The 25,964-nt window shown below is 36.4% G+C and overlaps 1 protein-coding gene across 3 annotated transcripts in view; it reads right to left on the reverse strand.

Moving 5' to 3' along the window:
* Window positions 1-5,266: 5,266 nt before the first annotated feature.
* The window catches only part of LOC100894061 (probable threonine protease PRSS50), a 29,482-nt gene continuing 8,784 nt past the window's right edge, over window positions 5,267-25,964 (reverse strand). For 2 of the 3 annotated variants that reach the window (XM_011663728.2, XM_030974784.1), the window contains exons 2-14: window positions 21,849-22,200; window positions 20,642-20,921; window positions 18,849-19,153; window positions 16,923-17,107; window positions 15,910-16,078; window positions 15,120-15,218; window positions 14,261-14,368; window positions 13,805-13,900; window positions 12,668-12,778; window positions 11,883-11,987; window positions 10,602-10,685; window positions 9,740-9,863; window positions 5,267-8,109 (exon numbers count right to left, since the gene is read on the reverse strand). In XM_011663728.2, coding sequence (XP_011662030.2) covers window positions 8,097-8,109; window positions 9,740-9,863; window positions 10,602-10,685; window positions 11,883-11,987; window positions 12,668-12,778; window positions 13,805-13,900; window positions 14,261-14,368; window positions 15,120-15,218; window positions 15,910-16,078; window positions 16,923-17,107; window positions 18,849-19,153; window positions 20,642-20,921; window positions 21,849-22,092 — 1,923 coding nt within the window. In that variant the 5' untranslated portion in view covers window positions 22,093-22,200 and the 3' untranslated portion in view covers window positions 5,267-8,096. The remainder of the gene's footprint in view (window positions 8,110-9,739; window positions 9,864-10,601; window positions 10,686-11,882; window positions 11,988-12,667; window positions 12,779-13,804; window positions 13,901-14,260; window positions 14,369-15,119; window positions 15,219-15,909; window positions 16,079-16,922; window positions 17,108-18,848; window positions 19,154-20,641; window positions 20,922-21,848; window positions 22,201-25,964) is intronic. The other variant, XM_030974785.1, reaches the window with a different exon arrangement.

The following is a 25,964-nucleotide window of genomic DNA, read 5'->3' on the forward strand; positions in this document are numbered from 1 at the left end:
AAGACGTTAAAAGACCTTGTTTGGCGTTCAACAATAAGGGATAGAGCAATGTCGATCTGGCGCTGCTCAGTGGCTGCCGGGCTCACGATCAATTGGGCAAAAAGAATTTCCATTTTCGGTTTAACTTAATAAAAGATTACAAAATATGGACTATAAAAGATTATTATTATTATTATTATTATTATTATTATTATTATTATTATTATTATTATTATTATTATTATTATTATTATTATTATTATTATTATTATTATTATTATTATTATTATTATTATTATTATTATTATTATTATTATTATTATTATTATTATTATTATTATTATTATTATTATTATTATTATTATTATTATTATTATTATTATTATTATTATTATTATTATTATTATTATTATTATTATTATTATTATTATTATTATTATTATTATATGCTGCTTAATGGTACGGGTATTTCCACATACCCATGTATTGTCCAACTCATATTGTCTGAGCTTGGCTTCACGCACATCTTTCTTACGTATACAAATAAAACGAATGAGATAGATGTCTATAATAGTTTTTGTTTGAAGAGGTTTATACGCAGGATATTTTCAATAATATGTATACTACTCTCGATCACATTATAACACCGGCTTTTAGCCCTGCGGCCATGATAAGCATTGAAGCAATCTATCTCTTCCTACCGGGTACCCATTTATTTCACCTGGGTGAAGGATGGCAAATGTAGATTGATGTTTTGCCGAAGGACATTCGCGCTGTGGCAGGGGTTCGAACCCTAATATTTAACTCTTTGTTAATAGTGCGTTTATTTATCCAATAATCAAACTACATAGTCTCCATCTATATTAGTTTATTTTACACAAGGTTGCAGCCACCGTCTATTAAAGTGTAAATGACGAGACGAAATAGTAATGACGGCAATTTCTAATGACAGTTATTGAATATGGTTGAAGACATAAATATCTACAGATTCAAGTTGGAAGATTGTTTTACAAGTTTCATCATTTTTTTTTTTTTTTTTTTTGGATTTGATTTGATTTATTTTTCACTCAAATATCCACAAATTAAATGACATATATAAACCATACAATAATACAATATATAATAGAACAAATGAATTATAGAAGTAACGAAATACTGACAAGTATGTTCGTAATCAAATAAGTTTACAGAGTACATTCAAGTTTGAGAATAAGAGAAAATATTTTATATTGCTTGACTTAACTGAGAGGGGGAAAAGGGGAACCTCAGAAAAGCTAGGTTTGTTGAGCGAGATTCCCAGTATAAATCAAATAATGGACCATCAACAAAGTGCATCAAAATCTGCACATGTCCGCTCCCAGAGAAACCAGAGACGCGCGAACCCACCCGCCCGCGCCAGATCCTCGGGTCTCCCCCGCCAAGGCCAAGGCCAAGGCCCATTCATAATCCTCTTTTAATGTAAGACATATGGTAAATCTATCGACGAAATCAAACGAATATCTGTAAACAGGATATGAGTGTACCTGTACTTTTAAAATCAAATTCATCATTTGCAGACATGCAGGGTACCATTTCTAATACCTTTTGTAGATGTGATGCATGCAACAGGACGTTAAAAGAAAATACATCAATAAGTGCCACGTGATACTATGAATTCTCATGACAAACAAAGAAAATATGAAATCCGTTTCATTTTTTAAATCAATCACTCAATATTGTTTGAACGACATACAGCCAGCAAGAATAATTTTTTGGTACGTTTTATTTTTATCCGTAGTATTGACAATATACAGTTGCATATGAAGTTGGAATACATGTTCTTACCTCTCATCCTGAATAAACCTCCGACAATATGATTTATAAGTTTGTGACTTCTCATAACCTTATAGATCAATATTTTACCTTTTTAGATTGATCAATAAAGTTCGGAGAAGATATTAACTTTATACAAACCATATTGGCGGAACCATTTCATGAAAAGGCGAAGGACAAACTTATTCCAGCTTTACGAGAAAAAGTGCAGAAAACCAAAGAGGGAAGGGCGAGGAAAATTCATGTCCACTTGTCGATCCTGAACCCTGTAGCTTGTGATCTATAGTCCGGTGATTTATCCACTAGACCACAGCACCTTAGCTCTAAACCGTGTGAGTAAAAAAAAAGTTTACACCTAGAAAATGGCTAATTATTTTAAAGATCATCTATGGACAGTAAATTATTATACATCTTATGAAAGAGTGTTATATCCCAAATCATTTGGTATCTTTTTGTGTGGTATGTGTTCACAGGAGGCATTGTTTGCAAGGGTGCAAAAATCGACTTGCGCCAAAGTTGCTTATGTGATGTATTAGAGTAATAGAGGATGAATTAAATGTATCAAATAAGATGCATTGCATAGGCTTTTTGCAGAAGCAAAGTCACACACACATACATTTGATATTTGATATTGTGTGGCATGATTTATTTTGTTACGGGTGTTATTTGGATCTGCAAAGAACGAATTAATACCCAAATCCCAATTGTTTTATTCAAACATCCCATAAGAAACTTTGGCGCATTTAAGTCGATTTTTGCACTCTCGCAAACAATGCCTCCTGTTCATCCAAGCGTGAACACATACCACACAAAAATGATACTAAATGATATGGGATAAAACAATCTTTCATAAGATGTATGATAATATACTGTTCATAGATGATTTTTGAAATAATTAGCAACTATCTAGGTGTAAACTTTTTTTTTGACTCACACTGTATGTATCCGTTCTAAACAGTGGATTATCTAGTATAGAGATGATCCGGCGTAAGAACCTAGCTCGATGGAACATCCAAAGGGGGAGGGGGGTATTGAAGGTCATCATGCAATTGTAATGTTTCTATATTTCAATTTGTGATGCTTTAAGCTTTTGAAAGTGCCTTAAATTGATTTTTTTTTTAATAGTCTCCGCGATCTTTCTTCTTCTCGCCCTCTCGCCTTCTCGCCCTCTCCCTCTCTCTTTATCTTTCTTAAGCTCCCCCTCCCCATCCCACTCCCATCCCACTCCCCTGCCCTTACCCTCCCCTCTGACTCTTTCTTTCTGTATGTCTCTTTCTCTCTCGCACTCTTATCTATCATGTCTTTTTCTCCTGGCAATATGACACAATCTTGCAGGCGGATGTTTGCCTCTTAATTTCCAAACTATACGGCAATTTAAAACAAAGCTTGATTGTACGACCAGTACCTAAGGCAGGCGCGGATCTAGGATTTTCCAATAGGGGAGCCGGAAATTTGGAAAGTGTGCAGACCATTTTTTCAACTCAACATACCAATACTGACAAGGTCATATTAGAAGCACCATACCGGTACAATTTTTGACATTTTCATCGGGGGGGGGGGGGGGTTAAAGCCTCTTTCATGACAAAAGTTTCATTAAATTATTAGAGAAAGAAGATGATTCGTTGTTATATTCTCGACTCTAAAATAATCCTTGTCTGAATTCAGTTTTCCCCCGCTCGCGCGTAGCGCGTAATTTTCGGACGCTTCATTAAATTATGAGAGAAAGAAGACCATTCGTTGTACCATTCTCGACTCTTAATCCTTGTTTGAATTCAGTCTTTCCCCTTCCCGCGCGAAGCGCGGCAGCTTTGACTTTTCATAGTTTAATGATATTGTTAGAGGAAGAAGATGATTGGTTGTTCCATTCTCGACTCTTAAAGGCACACTGTCCTACTTGTAGCTACTTGCTCCCTCTATGTAGAAAACTTCCTCAATCGGCGTCTGCTGGTCCCCCATGATCCTCTTTTTCTTATGTTAAATGAGAGCTGTGTGTAAAGTCAGTACGGGCCGGATTTTGTGTATTACGGGCCGGACTTTGTTGCGTGAAAAGTTACCCTTTATCGGAGATTCCCGGAGTGGGAGGGAGGGAGGAGGGGGGGGGGGGCTTTCTTCTTTTTCTTTTCTCCTTTTTTTTTCTCTCTTTCTGCTTCTTTTCTCTTCTTTCTTTTCTCTTTTCTTTTCTTTTCTCTTCTTTCTTTTCTCTTCTCCTTTTTTTCTTCTCTTCTTTCTTTTTTCTCTTCTTTTCTTTCTCTTTTTTCTTTTTTTGCGCCGCCAATAGGGGGGGGGGGGCCGCGGCCGTTTCGGCCCCCCCTGGATCCGCCACTGTATACAATTCACACTCTGACTTTTGAAATACAATTATTTGTAAAAGGTGAACGAAATAATTTGTAACATGGCACTTAACAAAAATTTAGTGACAGCATAGCAAAACACCCGTACTTTTTATGCATAATTCTTGCAGAAGGTTTCCCAGGACAGCTCAATTGCTTGCCAAAGCTATAGTATTGCCAGACATAGCAACGATAAATGTATGCGAAATTTATAGAGATTCCATTATGAATAGCAGGTGATTTTAAAAGCAACCAGGGGTTTTGTAAAAAAAAAAATTGCATGCATAAATTGAAATAAAGTAGTAAATGGGTCTTTTTAAATCTGCAGATTTAGTTTAGCAAAAAAAGTACGTAAAGAGGGGTAGCTGATGAAAGCGGTACAAAATAGTAAACTTTTATAGGCCAGATATTTGATAGGAGAAGGAGAACTACAGGAGATATCACTTGAAGCAATGATGGAAGGGAAACGCGAAAGATAATAACGAATCGATTGGTTTGACTACATCAAGCAGTGATTCAGAACTGGACTTTGTTATGAAGAGATTTTAGCGAGCTCTCATGATCGAAGACGATGAATGCCAACCCCGGCAGCGTTATTTTCTTCTGCGGCACTGATTGGTGCTTTTTAAAAAAAAAAAGAGGTCTTGATTTAACCCTAAACTTTCCCATAGGCTCAACACGCACCTAACCCCAATCTGTGTCGCAGAAAAAAATAACGCACCCGGCATGGGACGGCATCAGGGAAATGTTTCACAAAGATCTTAAATCGGACTTAACTCTAAGTTGGACTTAAACATTTTGGAAAGCCATTTGTAGCCTTAAAATAAATATATTCAAAAGCAAAAATTCAAGTATTTTAGACTTTTCAAAAATTCCACACCAAGAACATGAAATCTCCTTGATGATAGAAAATATGAATGATTTGAATCAACATTTTATGCCTTTAAAAAAAAAAAAAAAAAAAATCTTCAAAGATGCTAACGGCTTTCCATAGTTGTTAAGTCCAACTTAGAGATAAGTTCAACTTAAAATCCTTGTGAAACACCCCCCCCCCCCCCTGATGAATTTAGAACCCTCTGCACATTGAAACTTTCATCATTAATTTGCACATGTATCTAAGACATCATCACGACTTAAACAAGATATTCTTTATGTACAATTCATAGGTACAGTTTATTACATTTTACGCATTCATATGTGACAATGAGTGTGATAAATGATTTTTGTACATGTATTCCATTTAAATTTTACAACTACGTTGCACAACATGAATGTCCATTTAATTGTAATGTAAACAAAAATCGAAGAACGCTCTAGTACACTTTGAAATACTCGTATATAAAATGTACTAAATGTAAAAATCTATACAAAAATAAAAACTTGAAGTAGAAAATGTGCCTTTTACGTTCATCTTCATTACAATGTAGTTCATTGGAACTCATCCTTTCATTTTTAGCATTTTCATGTACAGCTGTTTAATCATATAATAAAAATATATTATATCACATTTCCCTAAGTATGTACAGTGATTGCATGCAAAATTATTAATATATCTCGATATCAAACGACGCTGGATTAGTGGGAAAATAAGGGCAAAAAAAGCATCTTAAACAATCTAAATATATACTTGCGTAGACTATTTTCTAGATGATATCCCTGCGCACAAGCGTACAGAAATTCAGTATGTGTATTCATTTTATTTTTCCATTTACAATTATTAATAATTAAAAACGATTATTGATAAACTCAGCATCCCCAGAGCTTTTTACTATGAGGGGGAGTTAATAAATTTGCAAAAAATAATAAAAATGAACAAATAAATGAATGAACAAATCAATCAATCAATAAATAGATGAATAAATAAATAACAGAAAATAAATCAAATTTGAAGTTACTGGCAGTCCGAAAAGGATACGGGCCTTCAAACTAACAAACTGTGGCAAATGACACGATATTCGTTTTATTTCCCTCCTTTCAATTCATATGAAAATGCTGAAATGTGTTTCAGAGTACAGCTTTGTACTTTATGTAATTCAACTATGGTTGTGCTAATGTTCAAGAGTCCACACAAATAATAGCGTGTGTTGGTGAAGCATTCGTCGACAGTTTGTCAAAGTTTTTAACTTTTTTGAATAAAGAAAGCAAATGAAGAACGTTCATTTATAACATATTATCGGTAGATCTAAATGGATACATTTTCTGACCTGTATTGGCATAATGTCCCCATACCCCTCGTGCTAACATTGTTTGGCGACACCCCCTTACCCCGCCGTATTTAGTACATTCAACTTACATTGCTGCAAACTTGAAGAATGTTATATCGAGCCTAGACATCGTCATTGTCCAATACTACTGCATAAAACTTCCTCTTGACGTAAACAAAATAACAAAATATCGCGTTTAGCGCGTCAAAATGATTTGCTCATCAATTTAATATTTGTATAAAAAGTTGTCATACTGAGCAAAATCAGAAGGTATACGAAAAATCTAAACGCCAATTTGTATTTTATCGTTTCAAAATGAATGTAAAGAAAAAAGAAAAGAAAAAATAGACTATGTACATGATTTCACTTCATTTCAATATCAATACATAATATTCTAAATTTGTTTTATAGTACTAGTATATCATTCTAGTTTATGTAGTTTATGTAAAAGAAATTTGATGATCCACCATGGTAACAAGCTTTTGGGATTCCAACCTTGTGCGGGAAAATAAATACATGAATTAATTAATAATTGAGAATAATTGCAATCATTATGTTCAAAACATCTCAACTGTATAACTATTAGTATTTACGTCAATAAATAATCACAGCGGCAGTAATTACACTGTCATTCATTTTCAAGAAAAATAAATAGGAATACACATTTTAAAGAAACATTAATAAATAAATAGAATCCGTTTTAGCCAAATTAATCATATTTACAATAAAACAGAAGGAGCACATTTAATGAAAACTTATTTGTCATCGTAAATTGTTTCAACGTATATACTACTGTAAATAAAATAGACAAACACGGTATTTTAATATCTCGAGCGATACATACAGTGTACATTACTAGTACTACCATCATAAATGAACTTTGCTAAATGAAATAGTACTTAAGATAATAAATTAATTAGAAATGAGTTCGTCTACATATTGATAATAAAGTTGTCTCTTTCTTGCAAGAAATAAATGGGGGAAAAATATTGACACCTTTTTCTAAAATGTGTCACGGCGATGGGAAAAAATTGACTTAATGAGCCTATACCATAGGTCCATGCCTATACCATCACATAACTACAGATGGTTATATACACTACACGGAACGGAATTACCCTCAGTATAATAATGTACCGTACTAGTGAATTGTTGTGGTATATAACAACATCTAATCCCGACTTGAACCTTTCATCTCGGTGAGAGAAAGAAAGAAATGTTGAATATACTGCCTCTAGTTCACAAGTGTCATGATAATATTCCATTCAGACATGTATAAAGCATATGAAATTAAGGTATGCGCTTCTAAATAGCCTGGGGCGTGCTGGAAATGACTACCCTGGCTTTAGCTCCGGCATCTACTACTAGCGTACCGTGCATTTCAAACAATAACCCTACCATGCACGTTCCCAATTACTAAACCTGGGTTGAGGGTGGCAAATGTAGATCAAAACTAAAAAGAGGACACTAGAGCTCGAATACTAGGCTCGACCTCATTGTAATTAAGCTCTCGAGCTTTCACCGTCCATCCCGTGAAGTTAATAATTATTTTCTTGCGTTCTTTACTTTTTGTCTTGTCTTTTTTACCAGTCTATTTAGATTTGAGCTTGGCAAACCAATTCAAATCAGATAAAGTACATGCTATAGCTAAGAGCCTATGCTCCTGATATGACTAGAGGTTGTTTTTAGAAGCTCCTGGTAATGTACCGGGCTAGAGGCTTCAGCGAAATACAGACTACAGCACACGACAAGACCCAAGTCCAGCTTTAGATCAGCCCCCATTCCTGTGAAGTTAACGGTAAAAAAACAGATGTAATTTTAATGAATGAGTCAATTGAAAGGACATTGCGATGGGTATAGGACCTATGGCAAGTCGGGAGAGGTGCCTCGGCATCAATTAGCCAGCTGAGATGTAGAAGGGCGTTAACTCTTATCATTAAGGACATTCTGGATGTCCGGATGACACCGAACAGACGATTTTTCCCCCTTCATTTTGTGTCTTCTACTTAAAAAAAAGTAGCATATCATTCCCATTTCTATTGACAGACAAGATAATGGCTCGTTATGGAATGGCCACCCCCCCCCCCCCCAAAAAAAAAAAAAAAAAAAAAAAAAAAGAAAAGAGAATAATGATGAGATAAATAAATAAATAAATAAGCATGAATAAATAAATAAAAAAAAACATTACTGACGATATTAGCAAAAGTTTGATAAGCCTTTTTAGCTGCCAGTTATGAAAAGTGATAATGTGGTCGCAATTAATATTCTTTTCACCTTCCAAAAAGATAATAATAATACATTTTAATAATAATAATAATATTTGTATTATTATTAAAAGATGGAGGGACCACGATGGGGGAGGGGGCCACATAAGTCCCTGCTACCTGTCCCCGTCTCCCAATATTTTTCTAGTTGAAGCTTTTTAAATTTCCAGTTTTCAGCAGTGTTGAACCTTGTGTTATCACTCTTATATGAATGTGACTGATCTCGATCTACCGGTCTAACTCTGTAAATGATTGTGAATAAACAAGGTCAACAGTTAGAGGGTAGGAGTGGGGAATTCTATCATATTCGTTCTCCTCCTTTCCCCCTTCTTTTTTCATGTTCTCTTTTAGCTTTAAAAAGTCATTTTCTGTCATTTGATTGAAGGCATATGCCTATGAACCCCCGCCCCTGTAGCTATTCCATTGCCAATGATGATGATGATGATGATGATGATGGTGATGATGATTTTGATGATGGTGGTGGTGGTGGTAGTTATGATGATGATGGTGGTGGTTGTGGTAGTGGTGATGATGATGGTGGTGGTGATGGTGGTGGTGATGTTTGTGATGATGGTTGTGATGATGGTGGTGATGATGATGGTGGTGGTGATGGTGGTGGTGATGATGGTGATGATGATGGTGATGATGATTTTGATGATGGTGGTGGTGGTGGTGGTTATGATGATGATGGTGGTGGTTGTGGTAGTGGTGATGATGATGGTGGTGGTGATGGTGGTGGTGATGGTTGTGATGATGGTTGTGATGATGGTGGTGATGATGATGGTGGTGGTGATGGTGGTGGTGATGATGGTGATGATGATGGTGATGATGATGATGATGATGGTGATGATGGTGATGATGATGATTTTGATGATGGTGGTGGTGGTGGTGATGGTTATGATGATGATGGTGGTGGTTGTGGTAGTGGTGATGATGATGGTGGTGGTGATGGTGGTGGTGATGGTTGTGATGATGGTGGTGGTTGTGATAATGATGATGTTGGTGGTGGTGCTGATGGTGATGATGGTGATGGTGATGATGGTGATGGTGGTGTTGATGGTGGTGATGGTGGTTGTGATGACGTTACTACGTGGTGGTGATTCTAGAGTGGTGATGATGGTGATGATGATGACAATGCAGTTCAACTTACCCTACATCGGTATCATTACGGAAATTATTGAGTAAGTCAGGACAATGCGTTATTTGATCTTCACTCGCACAAAAGTCCAATATTTCACACGTTACTCCTTGTATTAGGGTATCTGGATTACAAGCTAAATGGAAGAAGGAAATATAAACAAAACATAATGATATGATAACACTTATGCAAATAATAATAATAATGATAACAATAATGACAACAATAATAAGAAGAATTATTTATTTCATTGATAATGTCCAGTAATGCTTATTGTCATTTAATAGTAATAATAACAAAAACAATAATTACATCATTATTAATAACAATATCAATGATAAAAAAATGATAGTGATAATATTTACAATAATGTTAAAGTGAACCGGTAACATTGTAAGGTTGATGAAAAAACTGCGTAATGTTTGTATTAAATGTTACTTACTATATTCCTTCAACCGTACTACCCCTCTAACATCCACAAAATCCTGAACAAAATTCTCAAACCACATAGATATTTATGGTTTTCTTTACGGTTTCGTATTGTACTATAGGTCTTTATTAAAAAAAGCATACTGAATCTTATAAAAACGAATATTCTCGCTCACATTCCCCTATGCACACAGCACCATTAGTCGTATCTAAAATGTGGCATTCACGGTTAAGATAGGGCACGATTACTACTTTAGTTCGACTGTTCATTTTTAGGAGCAGCCAAAATAATTAAGAGAAAATAGGTTCAGATTGCGAGAGAATGAGTCACTTGACAGTTAAACATATTGCCCCCTGGCTACGCCAATTGGTTTGGAGAATAAACAAGAATTATGCCCCCTTCATCCCCCTTTAAATATTACAATAACATTTGGGGTTGACTTACTCCTTCTCTGATCGCAATACTCTCTCATTTTAATATCCCAACACAGACCGGCTGCTCTGCAAAAGAATTTGTCTCCGGTGCATGCTAGTGAAATAGATCAAATGAAAGAAATAGCAATAGTGATTAATTGATCATAAGTAATAATAATACATATTTTCAGCCAATTTTTGTCATCCGGTGGTCTCCAAAAAATGATAACGGTCAAGAGATTTGAATTGATAGATAAAGGAATCCTTATAATAATTATCGACTAAATCCGCGATTTACACCCTGTTTTGTTAATTTCAAAATACTGCAGGTAGAAGGCTGTTCAGTAAATACAACAAATGTTTTGATAGGACTTACGGGCAAACAGACAAATTGACCAAAACATAATGTTTTTTTGCGCTTTTTATATTCAATATTGGTAGAATCATAAATCTATTTTTTTTTAAATGTCTCGAAATTTGTCTGTTCATAACAATGAAACTATTTCAAAATTCAGCTGGTAAAATGATTGAAGTGACACTTCTATGAAATAAAATAAAATACAAATCTTTTTCAAAGGTAGTCCTCGAGTTGAAGCTAATCTCTTTACATAATGTAAAAACATGCCCATTTTATAACATAATCACACAATAACAAAGTGTCAACGGCTAGCCTTTTTACAAACTATTGTTATTAATCTTCTTGTATTAAAAAGTGTCGGGTCGAGACAAGAGATTTCATAGATTTGCTACAGATAGTTTATAGAAAAACAATGTCGGGCATACTGGATTTGGTAACGAAAGTTATTTAATAATTTGGTCCGATTCTAGTTCTAATAGGGCAGAATAACTTTAAAATACAATTCCCTTGGTAGTTGGTACTCTCTGAATGTACAGGAGTGGAAATGAATCCACGCCCAAGAGTGTTGAATCCCCCCCCCCCCCCCCCCCCTCCACTCCGTGAACGGAGGGATACCATGCGTGTTTCCAAAATGTCTGGTAAAGGGGTACTTTTCACGCACCAAAGTCCGGCTCGTAGTACACACAAATCCGGCCCGTATTGACTTTACACACCGGACTTAGGGGGGTGTTTTCAAAAGGAGGGAACATGCATATGCGTACCCTAAATAACACTGAGTTGGGGGGGGGTGGAATCCACTCCGCAAAGAGTGAATTCCACATTAATGAAAATGGATTCAACTTACTCAACCGAGGTTATCCCTAGGGTTATCTGCATTAATAAAGTATAGAACACGGGACAAAATAATTCGGACTTGATTGGCCATACTGGTGCAAGATACAGTTTTGGTCTTACTGCAATTTTGTTCATCTTTTTGATCCTCACAGTCGAATATTTCATCACAGACGTAGTCAGTATGTATACATCGGTTGTCACACTGGAACTGGGAAGATGTACAATCTGAAGAAAAAAATATAAAAGAAATAAAAAGTTTTAATGTCTTTTTCTTTCTTTCCATGACGTATTTTATTGAATCATTAATGAACAAGAGTACACTCAATTCGAAGAAATACAAAGTCATGATGGTTAAAACAGTACTGTTGTAGAAGTCTCCAGCGATTTACATGCCGTTTATTCCGAAGGTTCATAGTTCCGAAGATTCGCAGTTTTGAACGTACATCATTCCGAAAAACGATGTAGAAACCTATATCGTTTTCGGAATTACCAACTTTCGGAATAAAGGACCCTTTTTTTTTTTTTTTAAATAACGAATCTTCGGAGAAAAAGAGTAACCCCTCCCCATTTACTTAAAAAAAAACTTACTGCGTTTGATATAAAGAAACCACTCAGCTACATGAAAATGTTTCAGTAATATATGCTTAAAAGAATAAATTTAAAAATCGCCAAACTTTTTTTTTACTAATTGACACTGCATATTGACTTGTTTTCATGCTTTTTCTGGTCTCCATTACATTGAAAAGATATTATATTTGTAAATATACGGTTAATTTCGTCAAGACTAGACAGCATCGTAGCTATATAAGTTAAAACATTAATAAATAAATAAATAAATACAAAAGAAATGAAATAAGAAATATAAATAATAATGACAATAATAATTGTTTTGAAATCAAACTTACTGCATCCTCGTTCATCTTCTCCATCGTGACAATCTTCAGAACCATCGCAAAGCCAGGAGTGGGGTATCCTTATTCCTCCTGCACATGCGTAGTGGGTCTCGGGATCATAGGCTATAGCAATGTAAGGAAGAAACAGAAGTAATCGCAAAGACCTGCATTGTGTTCATAAAGAGCGTACGCCATTTTGTCCATGTTTAAAGAGCAGGTTGAGTTTTGGTAAAGCTAGGTGGAAGCTTTTCACATTTTTTAATGTCAGGTTCGAAGTGTGTCATAGAAGAACATACATCCCCTGGAAAGGATACTGCTCTACAGATGCCCGGTTTTTTACTATGACATTAAATAGCTGAAAAGTTCGAACCAAACTTTCATGCCATATGCGTGTGTAAGTAGTCCCATCAGTCCCATATCAGTATTTGTGTATGTAGTTCATAACCATACAGTTCTCAACTTTATGTGTAAGCCTCAACTAAAAGAAAAGATTCATCAACTTAGTCCATTGATGTATGGAGAGCCAAGACGGTCAATCTCTTTAATATAGCTCTGTTAAAATGGCCGCAACTACGTAAGTCATGTATGAACAACCAAAATCATGTCAACATGAAATCAATCATTCTCTTGTTGCACTTCATGACTTGATTAGTTTCGATACGTCATTTTGTTACAGGATCAAAGTAATTTGCGAGGAATAAAAATGATGGAACGTAACCCCTTATAAAACAGTGAATAACAGTGAAAAATGTCGGTGTCAACTAATTTTATAAGACCATCCTAGAATCGAATAAGCAGTCCTCCGAAAAATACCCCAATATTTTTTCTTGATAATCTGTGTCATAAATAATAGTATTAGTTTAAGGTTTAACATTATAATCAGATTAGGTATAGTAACATGCAGTGGTAAACATTGATGCAGAATGATTGTGTGTTTTGTTTGTTTTACATACTGTATAGAGCGAAAAGATCTCAAATAATGGGTATTTCCCAACATATTGATAACATCCATAAATCACTAAAACGATAAAATTTATCTTTAAAATTAGCTCTTAAAAATAGCCTTGGAGTCCTTATGTATCGCCATATGTGAACGGAGCATTGGCCCTACTTAATTGTGTTACAGTGTTCAAGTACTTCATGACCTACCACATATTTCGTTGCTCTCATCATTGATGCAATCGCGAACACCGTCACACACAACCGAGTTGGATACTAGCTGACCGTCAGAGCAATTAAAATACGCTGATGGTAAAAAAAGGTGAGAAAATTATCAACAGATTAATTGATATTAATTGTTGTAATTATACTAATTATCAAATTATAATTATTATCATGTATTATAAAAATTATTATTATTATCATTATTTTTATTATTATGACTATCATTAATATTATCATTGTGTTGTTAATATCATTATCATTATTATAATTAGTATTAATGTTATTGCTATCACATAATAATAACAATAACAGTAATAATAATAATAATGATTTGATTTGATATGATTCCAGATTGGTGACTATGGCATCGATAAAGAACGGTCCAAATCATAACTTCAAATGATACCAGGAGAATTAAGAAAAATAGAAATCTATACTCACAACAATATCTTTCATCGCTGCCATCACCGCATGTGTCAACGTTATCACAGTGAAATATATCCAAGATACATCGCCCGTTGTCACACTGAAACTGACGATCCGTACATTCTAGTTAAAAAACAACAACAACAAGATCGGTGACATTTCTGAAAGGATGAGGGAGGGGGTTATGGTACAGTGATAAAGCAGTGATCTCCGAACCGCGAGGTTTCTGGTTCAAAACCAGGCCAAAAGGCGATGATGCCATTTATCCTCATTTTTAAGTCCCTCCGATAGACGTAGGTCCCTTGGTCACTTGCCTACAAGCACATGCTTTGTAAGCATTGTCATACAGATAATATTATTATGCTATGTTCAGTTTCACTCTAATAAAGTCCGTAATTTGGGAAATCAACTGTATGGAACTATAACCAATCACAATATGATTCAGGTCTATCATTTGTTCTTTTTCGGGGTGTCTCATCAATAAGTTGATTTATTGAAGTAAAAACAACAACATGTCCAGGAAGTAACAGTTGGCCCTATTATACTCAAATAAACTACCTGGGGGTGTTTCACAAAGATCCTAAGTTGAACTTATAAATTATGGAAAGCCGTTAGCATATATTTTATAAAAGTTAATTTAAAAGGCATAACATTTGATTCAAATCATTCATATTTTCTATTATCAGGGAGATTTGATGTTCTTGATGTGGAATTTATCCAACGTCTAAAATACTTTAATTTTCGCTTTCGATTATATTTCATTTTAAAACTACAAATGGCTCTCCATAATGTTTAAGTCTAACTTAGAGTTAAGTTCGATTTAAGGTCTTTGTGAAACACCCCCAGATGTATTCTCACATTAAATAATTCTTACCGCATTCTGTTTCATCCGACATGTCTAAACAATCCAGGGCTCCGTCGCACATCCATTCCCGCGGGATAGTTCCATTGCCGTTTTTGCATTCAAAATCAGCTATAGCAGTTAAGAAAGTGAGATATATTATTTATTAAAAGGTATTATGCTCTGTAGCTACATTGGAACTTAGATAAAACTATAGGCAACACTCATCGTATTGTTGGCTCGGTATAAAACCCAAATAGTATTATCTTAAAGCAATCAATGATTCACTTGAATGTAAGAACGTTACTGTTAATATTTCATTTCCTTTCATTATCAAGAAAAACGAGAGAGCTATAACTTCACTTCTTAATAATAATAATAATAATAATAATAACAATAGCTCACATTTATAATGCGCTTGATACTTTGTTTCCAGGCGCAGCACATACAATTACCCCGGTCATCGGATTCAGGCTTACCTGCAACACAATGTATGCACATTTTCCACTCCCTCGGGAGCATTCCAGCCAGTCGCCATTTTACAAGCGCCACCTGCTAATCCAACCATATTAACTTTCGCATCCTACCGGGTACCCATTTAACACCTGGGTGGAGAGAGTGGCAAATGTAGATCAATGTCTTGCCGCGGCGGGACTTGAACCGCGGACCTTGTGATCCACAGTCCGGTGACATATCCACTCGACCACGACATTTCTTCCGGCATTTTTGTGCAAAGCAATCCATCAATCGCTATATAGAGGGCGCAAGTAGCTGTAAGTAGTACATCGGGGCTTTAACCGCAAACGGAACGGTCTATACTCACCGGGTGGTAAGGCGGATTCATTGTATATGAGGTGCCAGAAGTCCGAGACTGCCGACACATTGGTGAAATAACTGACCTCCCCGCACTTTGGACCAGAAGACACCAGACCCACCAGATGCCATGTTTCTGATGATGGATCCTCACATACTAATGGACTTCCGCTGTCCCCCTGTTGGTTTACAACAACAAATAAAATGCAGGCACTTACTACCGAAAGTCGAATTTGGCGATATACTTGATTACTCTATATCACGGCTCTTATATATATTTTTTATTAAAAAAAATAAAAAAACGAAAGAAAAAAAAACTTAAGGCATATTTTACTTAACTTGTAGGCATACTTACAATTAGCCCTCTTATTTTTGATTTTATTTGAAGCGACCGGTTCTATTGATATACAGTTCGTCCCAGAAAAAACGAAACCGAGAATTATCGATGTTTTATCATAACTTAATCACAATTAATATACTTAATAAATGTCACATATTTGTAAAGCTTCTCTTTATTTTGATGCAACTTATATGATGCATATTTCACGCATGAGTGATTAAAATTAATTTGAAAAGAGGAACGGTATCTGAATTTCAAAGAGAAGATCGCATTTCTGGAAAGTTCAGTTTCTGCCCTTTCATATGACACCTCAATCAGGAAAAATGAGCAAGGAATAACAAAGTTCTGTTTGTTTAAAAGTTATGCTTGCATTTCCATAATTTGATTTTACAAGTTCGTTTGATCTGGCTGCCTGCCGTAGCAACAAACAGAATTAACAAAAGACTTAGCTCCGTTTCGTTGAAAATCAGCCATGCATGAAGTCTTTCGTCTATGGCTGATTTTCAACGAAACGGAGTTAAGTCTTTTGTCAATTCTGCTTGTTGCTACGGCAGGGGGCCAGATCAAACGAACTTTTAAAATTAAATTATGGAAATGCAAGCAGAAGAAGTGAAGAACAAGGTTATGCTGGCGATGCTACCCTGGGAGAAAATAAGACCATAATTACTATTATTATATCCTACCCTACATGGGACGCTTATGTGTGCCAAGAGCTGTCTGTTGTCCTCGTACCCTGCACACAGCCGTTGCGGTGTTATCTGAAGCTCTTGCCTTCGACTGATCATTGATGCCCATCTCATGCATTCGTTAGTTTCAATCAACGGAATCTCCGCGTAGACTAATTCAACACCACTGTCAGATTGAGATTCTGCAGAGTTTAACAAAAAGAAAGATAGAATGGGTTATCTTGTATGGTCTTTTTACCATTATCATGCTTACAGACTAGTGTTATTTGAATGTAATTATGAGGAAAAAACAGAACGGGTCACTGAACGAACGAATTAATTTCTAAAAGAATTATACGGAGCACCCTGTGTGTGGATGTGTGTTTATAATATCTCCCCGTTTTTCTGTTTAATTGGGGCACAAAGTTAAAAAAATGGATCACATCTTTAACTAAGTACACCACAACATATTTTAAAGAAAACAATTACGTCCATTTCCATCATTTTCGTAAGGCTTTATGTACAGGTATATGTATAAATTTAATTGATGAAATTGAGAGTGCAAAATATCGCTGCCAGCCGTGTAATATACTACTGTATTGATGTTAGCAATTGCATAATTCTATGATTTGATTTCATCGACGGTGTAAATATTGATGTCAGCAGCGGGGTGAATTTTTTTTTTCATCGATGGTATTGATGTTGATGTTGGCACTTGAATATGATTTGATTTCATCGATGGTGCATATATTGATGTCAGTAGTTGGATGTCTTTTTTATTTCGATGGTATAAATATTGATGGCAGCAATGGGATATGATTAGATTTCATCGATGGTGGAAATATTGATGTCAGCACTGGAATATGATTTGATTACATCGATGGTGTGAATATTGATGTCAGTAGTTAGATGTCTTTTTTATTTCGATAGTATAAATATTGATGTCAGCACTGAGATGTGATTTGATTTCATCGATGGTGTGAATATTGATGTCAGCAGTAGGGTATGATTTCATTTGATTTCATCGATGGTGTGAATATTGATGTCAGCAGTAGGGTATGATTCATTTGATTTCATCGATGGTGTGAATATTGATGTCAGCACTGAGATGTGATTTGATTTCATCGATGGTGAAAATATTGATGTCAGCAACTGCATATAATTGATTTCATCGATGGTATGAATATTGATGTCAGTAGTTGGATGTCTTTTTAATTTCGATGGTATATAGATAGGATTTGATATATCTATGGTGTGAATATTGATGTCAGCAGTAGGGTATTATTTCATTTGATTTCATCGATGGTGTGAATATTGATGTCAGCACTGGGATATTATTTGGTTTCATCGATGGTGTGAATATTTGTGTCAGCAGTAGGGTTTGATGTCATTTCATTTCATCGACGTTGCAAATATTGGTGTGAGTAGTTGGATGTATTTTTTTTATTTCGAAAGTATAAATATTGATGTCAGCACTGGAATATGATTTGATTTCATCGATGGTGTGAATATTGATGTTAGCAGTAGGGTATGATCAGGCACGTAGCCACGGGGGGGGGGGGGGGGGGGGGCACGTGCCCCCCAAACAAATTCCAAGATCGGTTGAACTTTTGTTGACCCCTCCCAAGGACGTCGATCAATTACATGTATGTGCCCCCCCCCCCCAACAACAACAAAAAAAAAAAACAAAAAAAAAACATCAAACTCTGGCTACGGCCCTCGGTAGGATGTCATTTGATTTCATCGATGGTGGAAATTTTGATGTCAGCAATGGCATGTCATTTGATTTCATCGATAGTGTGAATATTGATGTCAGCAGTAGAGTATGATGTCATTTGATTTCATCGATGGTATAAATATTGGTGTCAGCACTGGGATATAATTTGATTTCATAGATCTTGGACCAAAATATTGACATTCTTGGCGATGGAATATGAGACTTACCTCTCCTGGCAGTGAAGCCCCAACCGGCAACTATGCATTTCTTTCCCGGTGCATACAGGTCCGAATTTAAAAGGGATTCCAAACAAACAGTCCTCACATGTTCATTGATTTCAAATGGTCTGTCTAACTTCAGCAATACCATATCGTAATTGAATAACATATATTCTTTTGAATAGTTTGGATGCACAATGTGTCGAACTGCGGTCCGCACCTGGGTCCCTTCGTCGTAATTTTCTCGATGAAGCGAACCAGCTACTACTGTGATATTAGAAGGTTGTGATCTCCTTGATTTGTCAAAAAGATTCCTGGAAACGAACAATAAAAGTTAAAACAGATATTTCTGTTATTCATCATGTTTGTAACTGTATTTATGGACGGGGTATCGTTCTCTAAATGGCTTGAATGAAAATTTACGTTTAAACACAATATAAAATAAGAAACGCCAGTCCTAAATACGCCATTCTGATTCATTCAAATTAATTTGCAGTTGATAATTGCAACTTGCTATGGTCTAGGAAAAGACCATGTCGTAAAATACTTTTCTAAAGATCAAATGCATATTTTCGAATGAATAAACAATCGTTATAATATTTTAAAATAAAATACATAACATAATAACAACAAGGCAGTTCAATTGAGAAGTATGTAATCCAAACATGATTTCTATGGGTATACAATAGAGTATTGAAATTGCCTTCGGATTTATCTTTTTGATCGTGTTGCATGAAGGGTTTCAAATATGTGTTCGAGAAATAACTGGCAATGGTACACTGTCTGTCATTCATATCATAGATTTGATATATGATCAAATATTCATTTTATTTATCTTTGTTGGACTTTCTAAAAAAAAGTCTATTTGCTTTTAGTCCTACATTGCATCAGAGTGGAGAAACTCTACTAAAAGAATCGTGTCCAAAGTCAAATATCAGTGTGAAAACAGTCTGCTCACACTGAGTCTGTGTAGAACACAGTTGAATCAGTCAGAACATGGTTTTTCTAAAATTGCCAACATTATGTTTAAACATTATAAATATTCTCTGTGTTCACACTGTGATGCAAACACAGTAACGATCCCTGGAATTGTCAGAACTCTGTTGGCACTTTCAATCCTCTCTGAGTTCACACTCTACCGCATGTACGCACTAATGATAACTGTGGCACACAATGTGGTAAATGATACAATCAGTGTGAAAGTGTTCCAAATTGTCAGCACTCGATCTGTACGCAAGTAGAAATGTGATACATACATGGTTGATTTCGCTGCACGCACATTGTTACGTCGTGTTTGTGTTGAACAACCTTTGTGAACACACTGTTTTCAACGTACCAGCAATTTTGAAAGCATTCTAAACTCTAAAGTATATCTGTATTCACACTGTAATTCACGCAGACACAGCATATTTTCATATGGCCACGTGCCAAACAATACAATCAGTGTGGATACAATATTTAAACATATTATAGCACTCTGTAAATGTGTCAAATAATCACTGTATTCAAACTGTGTTACAGACATAGTAACGATCACTGCGGCTGTAATGTTACCCTGTCATAGCAACGTCAGTGTAAACATTTTTTTTTTAATTTTAGGTGCTCTTCAAATATTTCTAAATCCTTTCTGTTCCCACACTGTGATCCACACAAAGTAACGACCACTGTGACCAAAATGTGACACTGTGTCTGTGTTACACAATATAGTGTGTGCACAGCATTTTAGAAATATCAGCATTTGTCACGCCACGCACGGTGATAAGCCCACGGGGAACTCTTATATTTTCATATTCCGTACTTACACACAATGCGCAGCCGTGAAGATCCACTGTGGATCCACGATAGCACCCCCACACACGTAGATGTTTCGTTCACGGATGAAAACTTGCCAAGGCCACTGGCCTGTCTCTGAGGCCCGTCCGTGTATCACTCTCTTGTGCCTCGTGGTGTAGCCCGGCCGAGTCCCGCAGTTCAGCTGGTTCGGTAGGGTAATCGACGGCGGTACCTGCCCGCTAAGATCCGGTGTCGACGTCGGAGATGAGGAGGGTAGTGACGTAGAGTCTGTGTCTGTTTCGAACCCTGCTAGGGAAAAATTTAGAAGAGGAACGATTAGGATTCATGAATGAGTTACACCTGGCAACCGTGTGCGTCATTAATGCCTGTTAATAGGGACTTTTAGATTTGCACATCGATCGACATAGTGGACTTCTACATGTACATGTGGTGTCCTTTTAAGGCACTGTGACCTGCGTGTGACCGGGCCTTTACTTACACCTGTCATCGACTAAAGCGCGTTCTCATATGCAAATGTTTGCTTGGATTTGTCTAATAAAAGAAGATGACCACAGCGGATGATACCATGTTCCCTTATATCAAATGTGGCTGTGAGTGACCTCGTACACAAATAAAAGCGCACACATTGCGTTGAATTACTTGCGCATTCGCTAAATGCTTCCAAATCACACAAAAAAGACGCATGGCTGAAGTTGTCAACGAAACGGAGTTAAGTCTTTTGTCAACTCTGTTTGTTGCTACGGCAGGCAGACAGTGAAAACGAATTCGTCTAATCAAATTATGGAAATGCAAGCATTACTTTAAACAAGCAGGACTTTGTTATTCCTGGCTCATTTTTCCTGATTGAGGTGTAATATGAAAGGGCAGGAAATGAACTGTGTGATTCTTTGGTACCCTCTCTTCAAATTATTTGTAATCACTCATGCATTATATGAGTTGTATCAAATGAAAGAGGAGGAGCTTTACAAATATGTGTCATTTATTAATTTTAATTGTGATTTAGTTATGAAAAAATCTTGATAATTCTCGCTTTCGTTTTTTCTGGGACGCACTGTAGTGTACGAATTAAGTATTCACTTTTACATGGCGTTTCAATTAAAGGTATTGCCTGTCGCTGACTCAGTTCTCCGTCAGCAAATCATCGCTCAAATGCAACGATCATCGATTGATTTGGTGGTTCCCAAGTCCCAACGCGTACTTCATGGTAGGACTCACCGGGGTGGTAAACACCGGCGATCAATCCCGCTATCAGCAACACGACAACCACAAAGAAAATGGCGGCCATGGCCATGTACTTGTTCTTCTTGAACCGGCGTTGTCTGAATACGACCACGTGACGCTTAGCGATTCCGTTGACGCCATTGGGGACCACCTGATCCTCAACCAGATAGGCGCCATCCACGGTCTGAGAGTCGACGGTGGAGGGTGGTCGATGGTAGTTCACCGTCAAGTTTATCATGGTGATAGGCTGGTATGAATGCTCCCGAAGATGACGTCACTCACTCACACGGTCTTCGGCGGACTTGTATATCTCTCTCTTTATTTCTCGGCTGCCAGAAGGCGCAACCTGTTAAGGAATAAAGCAAAATACCGTACTTCACATTAAAAAAAACAAGGCTTTGAAATTCAATATTCAAGAAGCATGATCGCAAAGACTTTCAATGAATCAAGCTTCGGGCATTTTGAAAGCTCCTTCGTATGGCTTGTAATCATCATGTTCGTATTATTATTTTAATAGGTAATATTCACATATTTCAAGAGGTAACAGACGAGGCTACTAAAGTTGACTTCTTGAAAGTCCTTGTGATCATGTCATATCAATCATAGATGGTAGATCGTCGTCGGAAATTTCATAGAACCAAAACTACAGAGATTACCTGTCAGTGTCTGTACATCTTTAATATACAGTGTATGTTTCACCAAACCCTGGTCGTTGTCAGATGAAATTGGTTGGAATCAAACAGTCATTTGTTCTTTGTTTCATTGTTAAGGATACATGGTAATCATTGTAGAGTTGTCGTAGTCGAATGGTTGAAACTCTTGGCTGGAGATGCAAAGATCGTGGTTCGAGCCCCGGCGCGGCACTATAGTGTCTTTGACAAGACATTAATCTACATTTACCACTCCCCATCCAGGTGCTAAATGGGTACCGGCATGATGGACCGAAAACGGTAACCTAGCTAAAACCGGGGTTATACTGAGCACCTTGCGTTGTAGATCTGTGCGCTATACAAATATCCAATGTTATTTTTTTTTAAAGGGCAGAATTTATTAAATGAGTGATATCCCTACATCAATTCTTCAATCTGGCAACTGGTCATCAAAAGCAAGCCCTTTGTTACAAGCAAACTTCGGACTCTTCGTTCTGACTGTTCGTCAATGGTGCCCCTGGAGATTAGTAAATATCATGAACTACTTTGTATTACTGAATGTTATTATAAGTATATTATCAACATAGAGGAAGATGGAACAATAAAAGAAATAGAACTTGAAGATGGCAGAGAAAAAGAAAAGACGGAAAAGGGAAGCGTGCAAGAGACAACAGGAAAATAACAATTACAAGGATCTTTAAGAGATCCTTAAACTCGGTATTCCTCTCCTTAATGTCATTTGAGGATTGGAGAATGTTATTATATTTCATCATTATTTTAAACAACACTGCAGACATGGACTAATGAGTGGTTTGTCTTTTAAAGATGAGATTGCGTTCTGGGAAAGGTGAACAAATAATTAAAGAATCTTTTAATTCTCTTTATGTTAGTGAGGAAGAGTATTTTAGAAAAAGTGTCCCTGCAATTAAAGGATGACTCTTAAAATGCCCTTATATTCACATTACTACAAGAAGTTTTGTGGACCACGCTTTGATGCCACACGTCTGTGAAGTCCCACATGCACATTTATGTGTACAGTGTATTGGACTTTGAACAATACTGGGCCAATTTATTATCATTTCGAGGATTCAAAAACCTCACAGCATACACCAATGTCTATATCCTACATGCTCATCGTTTGCCAATCACTCCCATGCAATCGCATGACCAAAACTCAACTTTCTCTTCAAATTGTTATGTAAATGCCATAATCAATTTTTAATTTACAAAGCCACTTTCAAGAAAAATTGCAACTAGTTCGTTTTAATGTTTCGCTTTAACAATGAATAGAATGAAAGATAAGTAATTGGCTTCGGAAACACTCGAGGCTTGATATTATGCAAGGAAGCATCAAGACCAAACGTAGAAATCTCCATAGAAAACCCTCAAACCCCTCTCAAATCCATATCATTAGGCTTGTTCAGTAAACACATAGGCTAGTGATACTTACTGCGAGGTCACGAATATGTTGCAAATGCCCTCGAAATCTCCTAGTTTTTATTAAACTAACAGGAGAAAGATTAAAATCAATTTCTCTCCGCACCATCGATGTACAAAGACAAAACACTCAACTTCACCTCGAATACAAAGAGCCCTTCAAGAGGACGAGGAGGAAGATAGCCGGGATAAGATCCTATCACTACACCTATCACTTCCCTCATTATTAGATAATGACACTCTGTATCAAACATCTCAAAGAGTTCGTCGAGTGGACAAAACATGCAGATGTCTTTTACTTTATGAAGATTTGGCACATATCCTTGAATAAAAGTAAACACCGTACTTGATAGTTTAGAATGATGTGCAAAAAGAATAGATGTTTTCTTTGCCACTTTGTCTGGATCGTGCTATGTAAGTGCGCGAAGAGACAGAGACAGAGAGAGAGAGAGAGAGAGAGAGGGGGGGTACATCTGAGACAGAGAAACAATGGGTTAACGTTGATGAAATGAATAGAAATTCAGATCAGAGGGAAGGAGGGGAAAGAGAGAGGAGTAGAGGGGGAGGGGAGATAGAGGGATAACGAGTCTTTCTAAAGGGCATTAGCACCGTTGGTATCAGGGTATTCGAACCCCATACCATACGGTTTAATGTCCAGTGACCTATTCACTAGACCACGACAACTCTTTATCCCAGAAACATTTTCCCGTTTGTTAAGTGGATTACTTTTTGTTTGTGCCGAGCGATATAGCTATTGAGACGACAAGAGGATTTTAATTGAATATCGCAACACTGTTCCTCCTTTGCCAATTGTCACTTAATATGGGGAACATCGAAAAGGTCTTTTAAAGGTAAAGACCAGTATTGGAAACGCCCCAATTTCAAAATTTGAAATGGAAGCTCTTATTACCAATCATGTGAAAGAATATGTTTTGAATAATACATGATGATAAAAATGTTGACGGGAAGCCGCCTACTAATTGATATATTTGGTAAATTAGTGTATCTCTTGCCTGTTGAGAGATACAAATGCATGTGTCGCGCACGTGTGTGTAGTCCCATATACATCTTCCTGTGTACAGTGATTCTAACTTTATGAAGACTTGGCCAAATTTCTTATCATTTTGATGATTCCAGAACCTTGCAGTACATCTATGCTAGATGATCAACCTTTTCTGATCGATTTCACAATGTTTCTTTCACAATGCAATCGCATGACCATAACTGGTCTTTAGCTTTAACACACTGATTCCTCAGTCGAGCCAACGAGACCGACACGAGACCGCCAATAGACCGAACAAACAATTACATTGCCCCCTATGGCCAAAGATCAGTCGGTTTTGAGTCTGTCTTGACTCGACTTGGCAGTGTGACTGAATAAGGTATCACTACTCTTACAAAAGGACGCCATATATTTCCCTTCAAATAAAACTAGTTTTCTCTCTATATTCATCTTGCCTCACTTCTTGTAAACCTCGTATAATCATGTTTAAAGAGAAGTATTGATATCACTAGATGAGTTCACAAATCAATCAAAAAGAAACTTGCGAACGTTTGAAAATGGATCGGGTGGATTTCGAGCTGTCAGCATTACGGCCTAGAAATTGATTTATTTTAACGATTAAGCACATAAGATCACGAAAAATTAGCACGCACAGAACAAAAATATAATCGTTTACAACTTCGTTACTAGGGTGACCCATTCGATAAAAATAAAAGAGATTTCCGCTTCAGGATTATGAAAAATGTAGACTGTATATTATGTTTGACGAAATTATCTTACGGATATGGGATATTCTCTCACTGTTATATCCACTAGCTATTAATAATGAGCGTATTGGGGTAATTACAAATTCCGGACTAGGCAAGAATATACAACTTATTTTGTGACAAAGTAAATTATTTCGTAGGTCAAATATTAAATTAATGACAATGCACGAAGGGTCGAGATGAGAATTAAATAGCATTAATGTGAACCGGTAGCATTGTTTAAGGTTAATGAAAAGACAACTTAATGACATTT

Source organism: Strongylocentrotus purpuratus, unplaced genomic scaffold (assembly GCF_000002235.5).
Source record: "Strongylocentrotus purpuratus isolate Spur 01 unplaced genomic scaffold, Spur_5.0 spur5_scaffold_7, whole genome shotgun sequence".
Taxonomy (NCBI): domain Eukaryota; kingdom Metazoa; phylum Echinodermata; class Echinoidea; order Camarodonta; family Strongylocentrotidae; genus Strongylocentrotus; species Strongylocentrotus purpuratus.